The sequence below is a fragment of the Vigna radiata genome, chromosome 7, assembly GCF_000741045.1.
Source record: "Vigna radiata var. radiata cultivar VC1973A chromosome 7, Vradiata_ver6, whole genome shotgun sequence".
Taxonomy (NCBI): domain Eukaryota; kingdom Viridiplantae; phylum Streptophyta; class Magnoliopsida; order Fabales; family Fabaceae; genus Vigna; species Vigna radiata.
The window spans coordinates 47209847-47224543 of record NC_028357.1 but is presented as its reverse complement, the minus strand read 5'-3'; the positions used below and the strand labels follow the sequence as shown (position 1 = coordinate 47224543).

At 33.2% G+C, this 14697-nt stretch overlaps 1 protein-coding gene across 1 annotated transcript; it reads right to left on the bottom strand.

Annotated features, from left to right (window-relative positions):
* Window positions 1-877: 877 nt before the first annotated feature.
* On the bottom strand, window positions 878-11902 carry LOC106765567 (SWI/SNF-related matrix-associated actin-dependent regulator of chromatin subfamily A-like protein 1). The gene is made up of 25 exons (XM_014650243.2): window positions 11583-11902; window positions 11249-11312; window positions 10924-11015; window positions 10723-10778; window positions 10526-10601; window positions 9641-9707; window positions 9445-9511; window positions 9240-9306; window positions 6709-6792; window positions 6589-6630; window positions 6280-6435; window positions 5111-5188; window positions 4690-4758; window positions 4525-4590; window positions 4291-4419; window positions 4094-4150; window positions 3782-3871; window positions 3525-3590; window positions 2619-2687; window positions 2442-2546; window positions 2181-2306; window positions 1876-1934; window positions 1741-1777; window positions 1331-1542; window positions 878-1259 (listed from the first exon to the last, which is right to left on the bottom strand). The coding sequence occupies exons 1-24, from the start codon at window positions 11766-11768 to the stop codon at window positions 1342-1344; spliced, it is 2109 nt and encodes a 702-aa protein (XP_014505729.1). The 5' UTR covers window positions 11769-11902; the 3' UTR covers window positions 878-1259; window positions 1331-1341.
* Window positions 11903-14697: the final 2795 nt, after the last annotated feature.

The window sequence follows — 14697 nt, the reverse complement described above, 5'->3', positions numbered from 1 at the left end:
TTTTTTTTTGTACATAACATTTTGAGTGGAATTGACATTATTAACAATGGTTTTCTCGAATTATCTTTGTATATAAACTAGTTGCCATATTCCTTTCCTTGTTTATTTGGAATGCCTTTCCATAGTTTAACTTAGAGTTGTCAAAATGGGTCAGAACTCGTGAGTCAATCCGGTCCACCACGGGTTCGGGTCGGGTTGGGTTTGAAAAAATTATTTTTTTTTATGCGGGTCAGATTTCAATCTGGCTCATTTAAACCCGGTTCATTCAAGTTGAACTTGTGGTGGACCGGATTGGCCCACCAACCCACATACCTAATTTTATTTTATTAAAATTTAATTTTAATTTTGTAAAAAGATATTTATTACTTTTTTTGTTTGAAAAAATTATGTAAGTTACCTATTTTCAAAATTAATTAAACACCCGAGAGTGAAATTTGAAAGTAAAATTTGTTTAGATTTGTATTATAGAAAGTTTATAATTTTTTTTTATTTAAAAAAAAATTAATTGAGTCAGTGAGTCAACCCGTTTACCCACCAGCCCGTGGTAGGTCGGATCAGGTTCAAATTTTTCTGATTCGCTAATAAATGAATCGAGTTGAGTTGACTCGCTAAGTGACCAACCCGTAATAGGCCAAGCTGGGTCGGATCGGATTATCCGTTTTGATAGTTCTAGTTTAACTCTTTACAATAATTTGGCGGCAATTAACCGTTACATTTCTTCCTTATTTTTTCAGCAACATGCGAACATATAGTATATTTAACATTAAATTATAGGTTTTAACTACTTATTTACTCATTGTATCATTTCTTTTATTCTTTATTGTTTAAAAATTCAGAAAAATTCAAGGAGATAAGTATTAAAGGTGAGTTTTGTTCGACAATAGAGCTCATTTAAACCACTCTTAACGTGACTCGTACAAGAGGTTTTACAAAACACAAGTTCTTAACTTAGTATAAAATTAAATATCATACATGACATGGCAGTGATATAAAAAATTTGCATTGAGTAAAAAGCAATTTACAAGTTACATTCATGATATTGTACTCTGTACATGTCCCACTAAAAACTGATGGGAAATCTGAAGCCTAAAATCTGTGAGAACCTTGATTTCATCCCATGCATATTCTGCAAAACTTTCGGTTCCTTCGTCATCAGCTGCATAGTTTAGAGTTGTAAACTGTGCTGAGAAGCTACACCCTCCTGCTTTAGAAGCCCCTCTTCTCAAGGGACGATAATTGTAGGCCACCTTGAGCACAGGCTGTTAAATTTTTGAAGAAATAATTGTAAGCAGTCATGCAAACATATACAAGAAGGAAAAAAATTGGTTACCGTTTCAAGGGTCAGTTTCGGAGACGTTTGGGCTCATGTTCCAACCCATCCATCTTATCACATCTTCGAACAAACTGGTCTAGCGTTTTCTTTGAAGGGCTATCCGAGTTTTCAGGTCTTCTAATAAACTGGTCCAGAGTTTTTTGCTTTGAAGGGCTACTCTCTGGCAGAGTAGCAGAGACCTCCAAGGCCTTTTCATGACCGTCTAACATCTGTTTCAATAACTTAAATTAAGAATGCATCTAAAAAGCATCAATCCAAACAATAAAAAATTACTTGGGTATAAATCTTCTCTAACGGGTAGAAAGATAAATCATAACTTGGACCTCCATATCATTTTACTATACAGAAACTGTATATATAATTAATCTCATTACGACCGAGAGAGTTCCTAAAAAATAGAGATTTACCTGCCCCAGATTTTCCAGTTTGCTTTGCACTACGTCCCTGAAAAGTGAAACAAGTATAGTATTATTAACATCTAAGAGATCAAGTCAGTAACAACCACCAAGCTTTAGATAACAGCAGAAAAGCACAAAACACACCATATGATGTCATCAACCGTGTCATTTGCCAGCAAGTAGTATATATTTACTGAAGACACCTAAACACAAGAAGTAGCAAGTGAAAGAGTCATCAGAACATCATAAAACGTTGGCTACTAAGAATCAGCCAAGTATGGAAGAACTTTTCCATATGGAGATATTCTCAATCTTTTCCCGAGATTGCCAGGGTTTCATAATGTTATCATGCTAGTACCATTGATGCCTTATCTGAACTACAAGGGGGTTTTATATCTTAATTTTTTCCTCTCCCTTTATACTAAGGAAGCACCCATGTTCGAGGATACCTGGCCAATTCTATGAACACGGTCTTCAGCCTGAATTAGGTCACCGGGAGTCCAAGACAATTCTGCAAAGATTACTGTGCTGGCAGCAGTTAAAGTTAACCCAACGCCTCCAGCTTTAATAGATAGCTGCAGACATACGAGCAGAAATTCATTAACTCAAACTGAACCATATTTGATGCTAGAATTATAGTCCAAGATTGCAAGAGTTCAATAGAGTTAGAAAAATAATTGCAAGGATGTTCGTAACTAAATTTACCATACCACTGCTGCTTTTGTAGAATCTTTTTCCTGAAACTCAGTGACCAATTGCTGTCTGGAAGCAGCTGGTGTACCTCCATCAATCCGGATGCAACCCACTTTTTTCTTCTGGAAATTTTGAGCAGTTTTATGAGACTTTAACATTTCAGGATGAGATGCATAACATTTAAGTGGACTTACACGAAGAAACTCATGTATCGAATCAAGCATTGACTGATGGTGTGCAAATATAAGAAACTTGCAACCTGCCTGCGACAATTAGAGGCATAACATTACCACTTCCAATGATCAACAACCCAATTAAAAAAATATTAAGATCAAAAAAACTGAAGACACCATTCTTTTCAATTAATTATACTCATTTGCTTGGGGGTGAAGCATGAGATAAATCAATCAACTCAACAACGACCTGTTCACATCTATTTTGGTATACAATTAACGTGTAGTTTGGCTACAAATTTCTCAGTACACTGTGACCAATAGCTTGGTGGCAGGCACAAGAAAGCTTCATAATCCATTAATTTCCATTTTCCGGAGCACAATTCTTGAGACCCAGAATCAATGGTGGAAATATAACTTACAGGGAAGCAACCTTTAGTACTCAGGACTGAGACTATCCCACTAAAAGTTTTTTTATTTTTTTCTCAATCTTTATCACCACAAATACTTTCTAATAGAGACTTGAACACAGGCTACAGCTCAACCTTGTCATTGTCAAAATTAAGGATATGCAACAGAATAGTATCTTATATGTTCTTGTAGAATCGGGACTATATAATTTTGAGCTGACTAGATACGAAAGTTCCATTAATACTCAGTCAGCCTACTCTTAAAAATATTACCACAATATTCATTCAAATAATCAACCTACAGTAAGTGTTAAAAGGCATATTTACAATAAAAGAAACACAAAACGACAAATTTATCCAAAACTAAATAGTATGAGATTAGGTAACAAATAAACATAATACATGCAAGTATACTCATACAGAGAAAGCAGGAAACATATCATAGAGATCTTGGTGCATATGCAGTGTTGAAAGTATTAATCCTCCATTGCTGCAACGAGGTGAAGGAGAGGAGTACCTCAATGACAGTTCCAAGATAATCAAGAACAGATGGAATCTTGGCTTCTGCAGAATCAGTATATATCTGGAATTGAATAAATCAAAATTTTATGTTTAACCACAAACAGTCAAAATTTAAATTGCCCCACATGAAGAATGGGAGCATGCATTGCAGAAAATAAAGTAGAAACATATATTCTACTTCTAGGAAATAGCAACAAATTTTCAAACAAATAGTGCAACCCGAATTGTGTGCGGAAGTCATTCCGTCAATACCTTGTTAATTATATTCTTTTGAGTAAACTTGAGTGATTCTGCCTCCTCTTGTGATTTAGCATCCTTAATTTTGGCTTTTACCATTTTCAACTATAGGGAGAAAAATCAATTTCATAAGTAAAAGAAGGTATCAGTTTTCTCTATCACAAACTAGAATACAATTCATTTATTAGCAAAAGCAAGTTAAGTAAATTGATGACAATATGTGCATTAACCAACTAACGAACAGTCAAGCCAAAGGAAGTCAAATTACTTATTCGAATTGAAAATCAATTCTACAGGCAAAGATGAACAGCAGATATATTGAATCACCTCTTGAAATAAAGCATTAATTTGCTTCATGTCCTTGTCAGCCAAGTCTAGGAAGACCTGTGAACCAGTTACCAAACAAATATAATAATCAATTCTTAGGTTCCACAAAACATGAGTATGCACAAATTGAAATAAGCAGTCAAAAGTGTGCAGAACATAAAATGTTGCAGAGAACCAATGGCAATAAATGTACACACTTGTTGCCTGCGCTTTACAGGAAGTTCAGAAAGGACATCTTTTTTAAGCCTGCGAATCAGCACTGTAGCCTTCATCAAATTATGCAACTCTTCATGGTTACTTGCACCTTGATAAAGTCCAAAAAATCCCTGGAAGATCCATGTGATAATGGCAGCATGAATGCTCATCCATTAAAAGCAAAAGAAAGACTGGCTAATCAAAAGGGTTTTATCAGTAATGAAGAGATGGCTTACACCCTTGCAGTACCGGTTACCATATTCATGAACATTCTTATATACATCAGGATACAAAGCTTCCAGCTACAGCACAATTTCAATCAAATTATTAAAATGTATACTTCTAAATGCCAAATACTAATGAGGTATGAAACATAAATCAACATAAAAAGAGTTAATTACCTGCTTGAATAGTTCAATTGGTCTGGATAAAGCAGGTGTTCCACTAAGCAATAATGCATATTGAGCTTTCTGACAATTTTACAATATTTGTTGTCAAAGAAAGCATGAGAGAATTTAACCGAAAACTCTACCGCAGACAGTCTATACTGCAATTGAAGCTAAAACAAAATTTACTTTATATGTTTCATATATGAAGTCAGACTTCCTTTAAGGGAGGAGGGGAACAAGGGTTCAGAGTACTAGACCCTTTGCTGACGCTTCCGTGCACCCTACAGACTTATTTTTTAATTTTCTCCTGTTTAATTATCCATTCAATTCTCTCACTTCTTCTCCTATATTTTTCCTTATATGCTTTCTGTGTCTGTTAAACATGAAATTTAGATATGGGTTTAGATTGATTGTCACTTTCAAGAGTGAATACCTTTATGACAGGAAGAGAAGCAGTTGTCCTCTTTGCTTGAGCATTTTTCAGATAATGTGATTCATCAGCAATCACAACCTGGACAAAAATAGTTCATATCTAAGAGTGTGATTTATCAGTAATAATTGGAGCGATGTTTTTACCATGTATGCAGGCAAAGAATTATAGTCAGACATAAATTCAGGACAAGCTTTGATTATACAAACACAATAATAAAAAAAACGATGAAATACAAAAATTAATTACTATTTAGCCCCTTGTTCAAATCATTTTACTTTTTTCAAAGAAAAAATATACCAAAAGGGCAAGAGGTCATAATTGAAACAGAAGAAAAAAATAATTTGTATATTCTCTATTTTATGATCAGGATACATATGCAATAGCTGCTAGACACTCTGAAAATCACATGCAACCTCAAACTAAGGGATACCATGTAAAACAAATGCCGTCATCATTATCAGATGATTTATTTGAATGGATAATGGAAGTCATTTTCATTTAATAACCAATAACTAATAGAATTCCCAGCCAACAGACCCAAAGAAGGGGGAAACAGTAATCACCTCCACAGCTTCCATCAATCTATATAACATTTCTGGAAGAACAATGCACAGAAAACAATCAAACGAAGGGAGACAAAAACAAGTCTCGTATTACCAAGTAGAGAAGAGATACAAAAGAACACAGCAAACGTCAATTACAGTAGAAGCATCACCTATGGATGTGTGCATATCACCCTTATAAAGGGACCCAGAAAGTATAGATACATAGAACAGAAAAAGAAAACCAACTAACATACCCAACAATGATTGCAAAAGTCTACCATTCCACCAAACCATCTACTACAAGACGCTACACCATTGGATGGCTACCAAGAAAGAGTTCAGTACACAAGCTACAATTTCTATTTAACAACCCGTGGTCAACTGTTTAATAGCCTAGTATAACCATGCAGATCATAATGAGCCTTATAATTTACAAACATTAAATACTTCATCAAATTCATGTATTTCAAAATTTCAACACTTTGATTGCAATAATATAGATGACTTCCTCTTTTCATTGTACCCAGCCTTCAAGAAATGGTTAAAATCAAATACTGATATATGATTAAGGACATAGGAACCATAATTAAAGTCAGAAAATTCCAATAACATGAAAGTACTAACCTTAAAGTCACATGTCGTAAGCAAATTCTGCAGCTTTGGCACCAACTCATATGAGATGATGTTGAATAGTCCATTCAAACGAATGCTGTTTTTAGAACTTGAAGATACGATGTTGAAACCTCCTCTATTTGATCCACCACTTTGAGGTAAGACAATCTATTTTATGGGAAATGAATTCAGAATGCAAGAGTAAATTATGTACTTTATCAGAATAGAATCCCCGAACAACCAAAAGAAGGATGTTCTACAATTTTCTATATAAACCAAACCAATACATAAAATTCGGTGAAGGGATCATGGATAGCATACTAGTATATCTGATGAAGGAATATTCAGCCATTGTTGAATCATCTGAAATAAATAAAAACAGGGAGCATAAAATAAGTTTCCGAATGTGTTTTATTAAATGAAAAAAAATTGAATTCTTACACAAGCCCATTGCAAACGCAGTGAAGATGGTGCAATTATGAGAACAGGCCATGACTCCTGAATGCATGAAGCTACAGCAATCGCCTGCAAAATGAAACACACCAATCAATTTTTTAAGAAAATGAAAGGACGGCCACTTTTGTAATTTTAAGAATGAAACTTTATAAACTATAAGGCCCTCACTTCAACCACCGTTTGAAGGTGTATTTTAGCAGTGTAGGAATGGATTTATCATCATTAAATAATCTTCTAAAATTAAACATCAGCGTTCAGGTCTACCAACTACTATCTTGTAGTTCAAAACAGTGATTTGGTTTGATTCTGCATAGTTTTAAGTGGATAGCGACCATGGCAGCATATTTCTAATATTTTTATGATCATTATCTTAATTACTTTGTAATGTGACTGTTATCTAATATTATTTGCTAGGAGAAATGAGTCTTTGTATTGGCTGCTGACCATCTAAAATTTTTGCATATGAACTTTTCTGATCAATTAGGTGATTATATTTTGTGAAATATGACAGAAGCAATTATTTTACAAGAATTTCTATTAGAAATCTGATGTATTTGCATTTCTAAAATTAAGGAACAAGTACAAGAGAAGGCCCCACTGGAGAAGGCCCTCCCAAGTCAGAGTACATACTCTAGACCCACACCACGCTACAACAATAAACTTCCACACCCCTACATTCTTCTCCTCGTAAGTAATACACTAGGTATCAATTTCTCTCTCCATAACTAAGTTTACCTTACCTGCCTATATTATTCTATATGGGCCATAAACATTAAGAGGCTTCCCCATAGAGGTTGGGAACCTATCATATTTTAATTATGATGAATGAAATTCCATTATGAAACATGACATTGAGACTTTCAACATGGGAAATGAGTTTGGTTTTACGGAGAGTGATTTTCTATAACGTATTTTTGGGATGTCCATGTTAGATCATGTGAACATTAGCAAGTTATAATCCAGGAAGGACTATCTGTAGAAAGAGCTACCAGTGTATAAACAAAGGGACCAACAAGATGAAGTTGCTCCAAGTGAGATAAGATATTGTTGGCATACTATTGTTATTTCTAAAATAGAGTATTCATTAGATGACCTTTATAAGCTAGGTCTAACTCAACACCAAAAGCTAGTTTATGAGAGAGGATTGAAAGCCTTTATAAGCTTTTAACCCTATGTATATATTAAATGTTAGACCTCAAACATTTTTATTTATTTAATTTGTTGAGTTCCAACTTTTGCCATTTAACATTGCATTTTGGCATTTACTTCTTTAAATTGTAAAGTGTTTAAATGTTGCTTCTTTAAAAAAAAAATTGATTAATTAATTGGTTTCTATGCACGTATTTTATTGAGACTATTCAGTCATCTAGCATGTATGTCATTAACAATGAAAAAAATAAAAATAGAGCTCAATTGTGCTCCTCCATCATGCTCATGGATATTGTTGTGCCACACAGCATCCATCTCTATTATTATTTTTTCAGTCAGATTTCTATGCAGATGAGTAGTAAGTTGCTGACAGTTTGAAATCATTCTAGCAATTTTGTCAGACCTCCCTTGTTTTGGTGACAATCTGATTTTATTTTTGATCTTGAACATCCTCCAATCAAAAAGGTTTTGGTATTATGAAACGCTATTACCTCCTATGAATATTATTGGATTAGATATGTGACGCCCGGATTATGGCTAGTGGTATATGTATTCTGGCAAGAGTTTATTTTGGAAATGGACTTTTTAGAAGAGATTGCCAAAGAAGTGTTTCAATTAGCTTAGCCTAAGCTCCAGTCACAATTAAGTTTTGGTTGTTGACACAGAAGTCAAGAAAAATTAAAGGTAGAACACTTATGTAATATGGTAGTCGAATTGAATAAATATTCCATACTTTCCTTGACATTTTGTTTGGATGAGGAATGAAATAAGGAGAAAAGAAATAGAAGGAACAAATAAAAAGAAAGGGTTGAAAGGATGTATGGTTTGATTAAATAGAAATAAAAAAGGAAATATGAGAAATTTATCATCATTTGATTGGATAAGTGGAAAAGAATGTATTAAGAAACTTTCTACAATAATAAATTCTACATTCATACTGGTAAATAAAGAGTTGCCGTCATAACGAATTAACAACCAAAGAAAAGATCATAACTCTGACACAATACACAACCCTAAATTACAACAAATGGGTGCTACTCACTACTACACCAGTGCTACTGTGACTGCAATGTTATTTATGTGTACTACTGTTATTTAAGTTAGACAGGTTACTGTATCATTAAGGATAATTTCTATCGTGACGTGAGTCAATTAACATTTAAGACACTGAGATGCACTTTTTTATTTACAGAAGAAAAATAGCTAACCAAATTTATGACCCGACAATAGATAATAGAAGAGCACAAATCCTGCCAACATTTTATTTCCACCACAAACAATCGTATGTTTGTTTTAAAGAAGCAAAACACTTTTATGCACCACGATGCACAGTGCAAATATGGAAATAATTTTAGACAGTGAATTACTTGCAAAGTTTTCCCTAGTCCCATTTCATCTGCTAAGAGAACACGTCCCCCATGCTGCAATATAAACCTGAAAACAAATAATAAATAATAACTAAAATGAACACATGAGAGAAAAAAACAGACAGGAAAATAAAAGACAATAACTGTACTGATCCATATTTATGAGAATAGTGAGAGAGAAAAAAGTGAGTAAGTCACTACATACCTAACACCTTCTCGCTGAAATGGCAATAGCTTTGATTCAATATAACTAGGGATCTTGCAGTAACGATCTTTCAGTAAAGCAGCCAAAAATAGCAACTTCAGAAATTTTCATTAAAAAACAAAACACAAAGTAAACCTAAAGTCTTCCAACCTAGAAAAGAGAGAACAAATTGATGATGAAAATATTCAGTATATACCTTGAAGATCTGGAACTGCAGAAGCTGCAGCAATGGCACGTTGCACTAAGGGATCTAAGTTTTCAACCTGTAAAATTATTCAGATTTTTTAAATAAATGAAGAAAACTAAAAGATATAGAGATGAAGTTAAGAAACAAAATAATGTCCAAAAAACAAGACCCTTAAACACAAAAATCGAGTATACAAGCTTATTCTGGGATAACATGTTTTTCTTACTAGATGAATAAACATTTACAGAATCAATGATCCCAGATCCAACCTCTGAATCTCCTTGTCCTATTATTCACATAGGATGGTTTACTTTTCCAATAATCTATTTTTCCATTATTAAAACATCCAATTGTTAAAAAACAGGGAGAAGAAAAATGTAATTGGCAACAGGCAAAAGGGCGAAAATGCCTTGAAACAAAAATGAATTAAAAAAAAAAAAAAAGGAAACCGAAAAAGTATATCAGAATTCAGGGCAAAAAGATGCATCATGGATTTCCTCAAATCTACACAGAAAAGGTTTGAAACTCGTGTCCACTAGTTTCTCTCCAAATAAAATAATTCAGAAGAACAACATAAAAAACCAATCAGTTAACAAAACGAAAAAGGAAGCTACAAAAAGACCACTTACTATCTTATACTCAAACAGCCAGTACAATCATCAAATGACTTGAGGGTTTTTCTGAGATAATCAGAAGGGACACAAGCCCTCCCTCACAAATGAAGGCACTGGTATCAGTCTTACTATTGATCCAAGACTCATACTAAAGGTAACATAATTATTATGAAAAGGAACTTTGTGTATGTCAAGGTGTTTCTCTCATGATGGTATATAGTAGCATACTAACATGAATTTCCCAACTACAAAGAAAGGGAAATAAGGAAGCAGCCGTTACCTGAACATTATAACTTGATACATCTCCAAGAAACTTCTCCGCCTCTGACAAAGAAGACAGTGGGAATACCCATAACCTGCAGGCTCAAAGTTTATATGGCTAAGCCAACAAAGTAGCCAATCAAGAAAACTAATACATACTCACACTGGTATGCAGTGCACAAACAAACAAATTGGATGAAGGGTGGAGAAACATACCGTTCTTTTGCATTCCAAGAAGATTTAGGGATTTTTCGAAAAGCAGCAATTACTACCTGATGCAAAACAAAGTCCAAGGCATGAGCCCGGAGCTCTACAATGACACGTGTATATGGTCAAACAAAGAGAAAGCCTTGTTTGCAAAGGATTCCAGATTGAATAATAAAATCAATACTCTGCAAGTAGTTTAGTCAGTAAAACCTGGTCATATTGAAACTTTGCTGCAATATTTCCACTGGAATGAAGAAAAAATTTGACTGAAAACTTTATCGGTCCATTTTTGGATTGTTTGTCTGCAACACATAAAGCAGGATAAACAAAACAAACACACACAAATCACCATCAACATAACAATTAAGCAGGCAAATAGAAACCTTCAAAGACCATTGAGCATAATGTACCAATAAGAAATGGCTGACAAACAATTAAAAGAAAGAGATAGAAGAGATAGACTGCTATAGAGAGAAAAGAAAGAGTGACTAAGTAAATGGTGCAAGAGACGGTAAGCAAGAGACGGTAAGCACACCGTTGTTTGTCCCTGGTTTCAATGACGTGGGCAATGTTCTTGCTCCTTGAGACGAAGCACCAACCTGGATTGGAGCAATAAAACTAAGACACACAGCAATGTTCCTACCCAAAAATGTCATATATACTTCATAACTTCATAATTCATAAAAATAAAGTAAAATAATAGTTGTATCAAACAGCTTAGGCTTCTTCCTCTAGGTTGCTTCATTTTAAATGGGACATAACATAGGCATGAATACTTATCATCAAAATCACTAAGTTAACCTTGACATACAAAAAAAAGGACCCATGACTCTCAAATTAACGGCAATGAGAAAAGATAATAACTTTACAGTTTGGGGAAGCGAATTGGGAAGGGGTTTTGGTGGGAAGTGATTCGTTGTTGCCGTTGCAGAATTGTGATGTTGGAGTGGAGAAGAAGGAGGAGGAGGGTTGCGTAGTTGAGCAATCTTCTGGAAAGCGTCTCTTTCGAGGGAATCAAGGTCCTCTGCACTCAAATCCCAGTCCTCCGCATCCATGGAGGCTGTAGCTATGCTATGCTTCCCCTCTGTCTCTCAAATCAACCAAATGCTTCTCAAAATTCAAAACCCGCTCTGTTTTCTTTCCTTTGAAACCTGAAAAGAAAATTTTTCTTCCGTTTTTGACCAGGGTCCTTCGTTTCTATTCCAATGGCCAGCTTCTTTTTTAAATATACAAGCTTAAATACTTTTTTTAATATAAAATAATGAAAAATATTTGAATTTGATATTATAAATTTATCTTTTTTAGCCTATGAACATTGTAATACCAAATAATATGATTCTAATTTCAAAATTAAAATAGAAATTAAATAAAATTACTTATATAAAATATTCATAATAAAAAATATGGTATAATTAAAAAAACAAGAAAAAATTAAAAATTAAAATCATAGATTTTGTAAATATACGAACTAAAAATATAATTAAGTATTTTTTTAATAATTTCAATGTATATTTATTAACTTTCCACGTAATTGTTATTATATTCTTGTGTTTAAAATTTTTTGTGTTTTTATTCCTTTGATGAATTATTTTACACATTTTTTTATTTATTTATCTATTTTTAATAAATATCTATATGTAATTTAATTTTGGAGTTTACAATAAAATTTAAATATGTTTTTAGTTCATAAATTTAGACACTAAATTTAAATTTGTTTTTGTCTTAAATTTTAATATATTGTCATTTCAAACTTTAAAAATGAATAGGATAGATTTTTTTAATTTAATTATGTTAAATGATTTTAATATGTTAACATGACATTTGAATTATTTATATTATTTTGACACATTCTATTTTAAATATTAATTTAAAATCATTTAAAAACAAAAAAAAATTAACATCATATATTAAAAATATTATATTAATTTATTTTTAAAATTTGAAAACTAATATCTATCATAAAAAAAAGTAATAAAACATATTTAATCCTGAAGAACCAATGCATCCCACATAATGTGGTTGCCCTAACATGTTGAAGAAGTTTCCTTTCATGGTATTCCATTCTCAGCAATGAGGTGGTTGTCAAGGTCACTCTCCACTAGCCCACCACCCCTTGCACTTTTATGGATCTTTATAATTGCTTCAACATCCTCTCTTTCATAGACTAGTTTCTCCTTAAAGTGTTCTTTCTTGATGTCATCACTCTTATCATCTATCTTAAATAGATCATCAACAACAGGTTTGTGAGACTATTAGTGGTGGGTGATCTAGTTTTGAATAGACAATCTCAAAACAAAGAAAAATTTGAACCTATCAGATAACACCCACCATCATTGTTTACGTTAAGTGTTGTTTCAGGTTTTACAGTTTTTCTTTTTTATATAAACTTGTTTTCTCTCTTTGTTGTAATATATATCAGTTTTCGAAAGAAATGGATGACTGTTGCTTGTTTCTTGCTCGGTACACATTCCAGATCATGACCCACACTTTCTGTTCGAGCTCTACCTCACAAAAACACTATAACACTATTTGAACCTCTCCCTCTTTGGTCACCTTCTCAAGCTCTTCTGTTTCACACAAAATATGTGCATAGTTCATTCCCTCTCATCACTTTGTTTCTCTCTCTTTTATTTTCCTCAAATATCTTGAGTTATTTTGTTGCCAAAAGAGATACTTGCTAGTTCAGTTATCCTAAAAAATTTTCAGAAAATTCCTATTATATCATGGAAACTTGTGTAACACTTTGTGGATAAGTTTTTTAGAATAGTGAACCTACATGTCTCAGGAAACTTTGTTCGTGATAATTATTGTCAGCATTGAACAACAATCATAAAAACTTATGAATGACATCAACAATCAAAACTTGAAGAAACAAAACATTGTTTCTGAAACTCAGACTATCTTCATGAAACCATTCTCGAATGTGTCAAAAATAGAAGTCTTCTCTTATTAGAACTTTTGCTGGCAAAAATGTGTGTTTACCATATTAGAAATGTATGAAGTTGTTATTACTCTTTCATCTCCAAAACTAGACTTCAGTCTCCTTTAAAATTCAAAAGAAATTAAAGATTGAATTCATGCAAACAAGGTATGCCAACATACTTTACATATTGCACTTTCTAATGATTTGTTTGATGTTTAGTGTTCCTATAAGGAAGCGATAGACATTTATGATTTGTTGATTCTCAAATACAATATTGAAGATGTTGTTAGACAAAGATTTGTCATAGGAAACTATTGTTGTTAGGAGATGATTGAAGAGAAGGACATAAAGTCTAAAATCAGTGAGTACCACAAGTTGTTTGAAGATATCAAAGCAAAGAACATTCTTGTACCTGAAGAATTTATTTCAGAACTTCTGATCGAGAAATCGCCACCATCTTAGATTGACAACAACAACTAAAACACAATGTCACCTCTAGAGCTCATCACTCACATAATTATGGAAAATACTAACCGGAAAAAATGCGTCACTACAAAAGTCAAAGCTTTGTCTGCAAAAAGTAAATATGGTAGAAGTCACACATGTTCCAAAAATATAACAACACAAACTTGATACTGATTTTCAAAAATCTTGTCTGAATAGATCTAACTCCACCTTTAAGAAGAAAGAAAATTGCTTTATGTGTATAAAGTTGAGCTATCACGCACCATATATGCATGCATAGAGCAAGACACAACAATCCTCCTAAGACATATATAATCGAAGAAGATGATACTATTGTTATGATTGTTTCACAGATAAATTTGATGACCAATGTGAGTAAGTGGGTGGTAGATTCACGTGTCATCAGACATGTTTGTACAAAAAGGAAGTGTTTTTATCACGTACACCAATGTAGGGGAGATAGAAGAACATGTTTACCTCGGTGATTTCAGGACTAATCCTGTTTTGGGAAAATGGGAAGTTCTTTTCAAACTCACATCTGGAAAAACTCTGGCCTTGAGTGATGTGTTACACCTACATGTGCCATCAGTCATGGT

Bases quoted from the DNA above. Each gene is read 5' to 3' on its own strand.
- LOC106765567 (XM_014650243.2), bottom strand. From the start codon at position 11,768: ATGGATGCGGAGGACTGGGATTTGAGTGCAGAGGACCTTGATTCCCTC. The intron at 11,313-11,582 runs GTAAAGTTATTA...GCTCCAATCCAG, and splicing joins CCAATTCGCTTCCCCAAACT to GTTGGTGCTTCGTCTCAAGG. The intron at 4,759-5,110 runs GTATTCACTCTT...TAAAATTGTCAG, and splicing joins CTTCTCTTCCTGTCATAAAG to AAAGCTCAATATGCATTATT.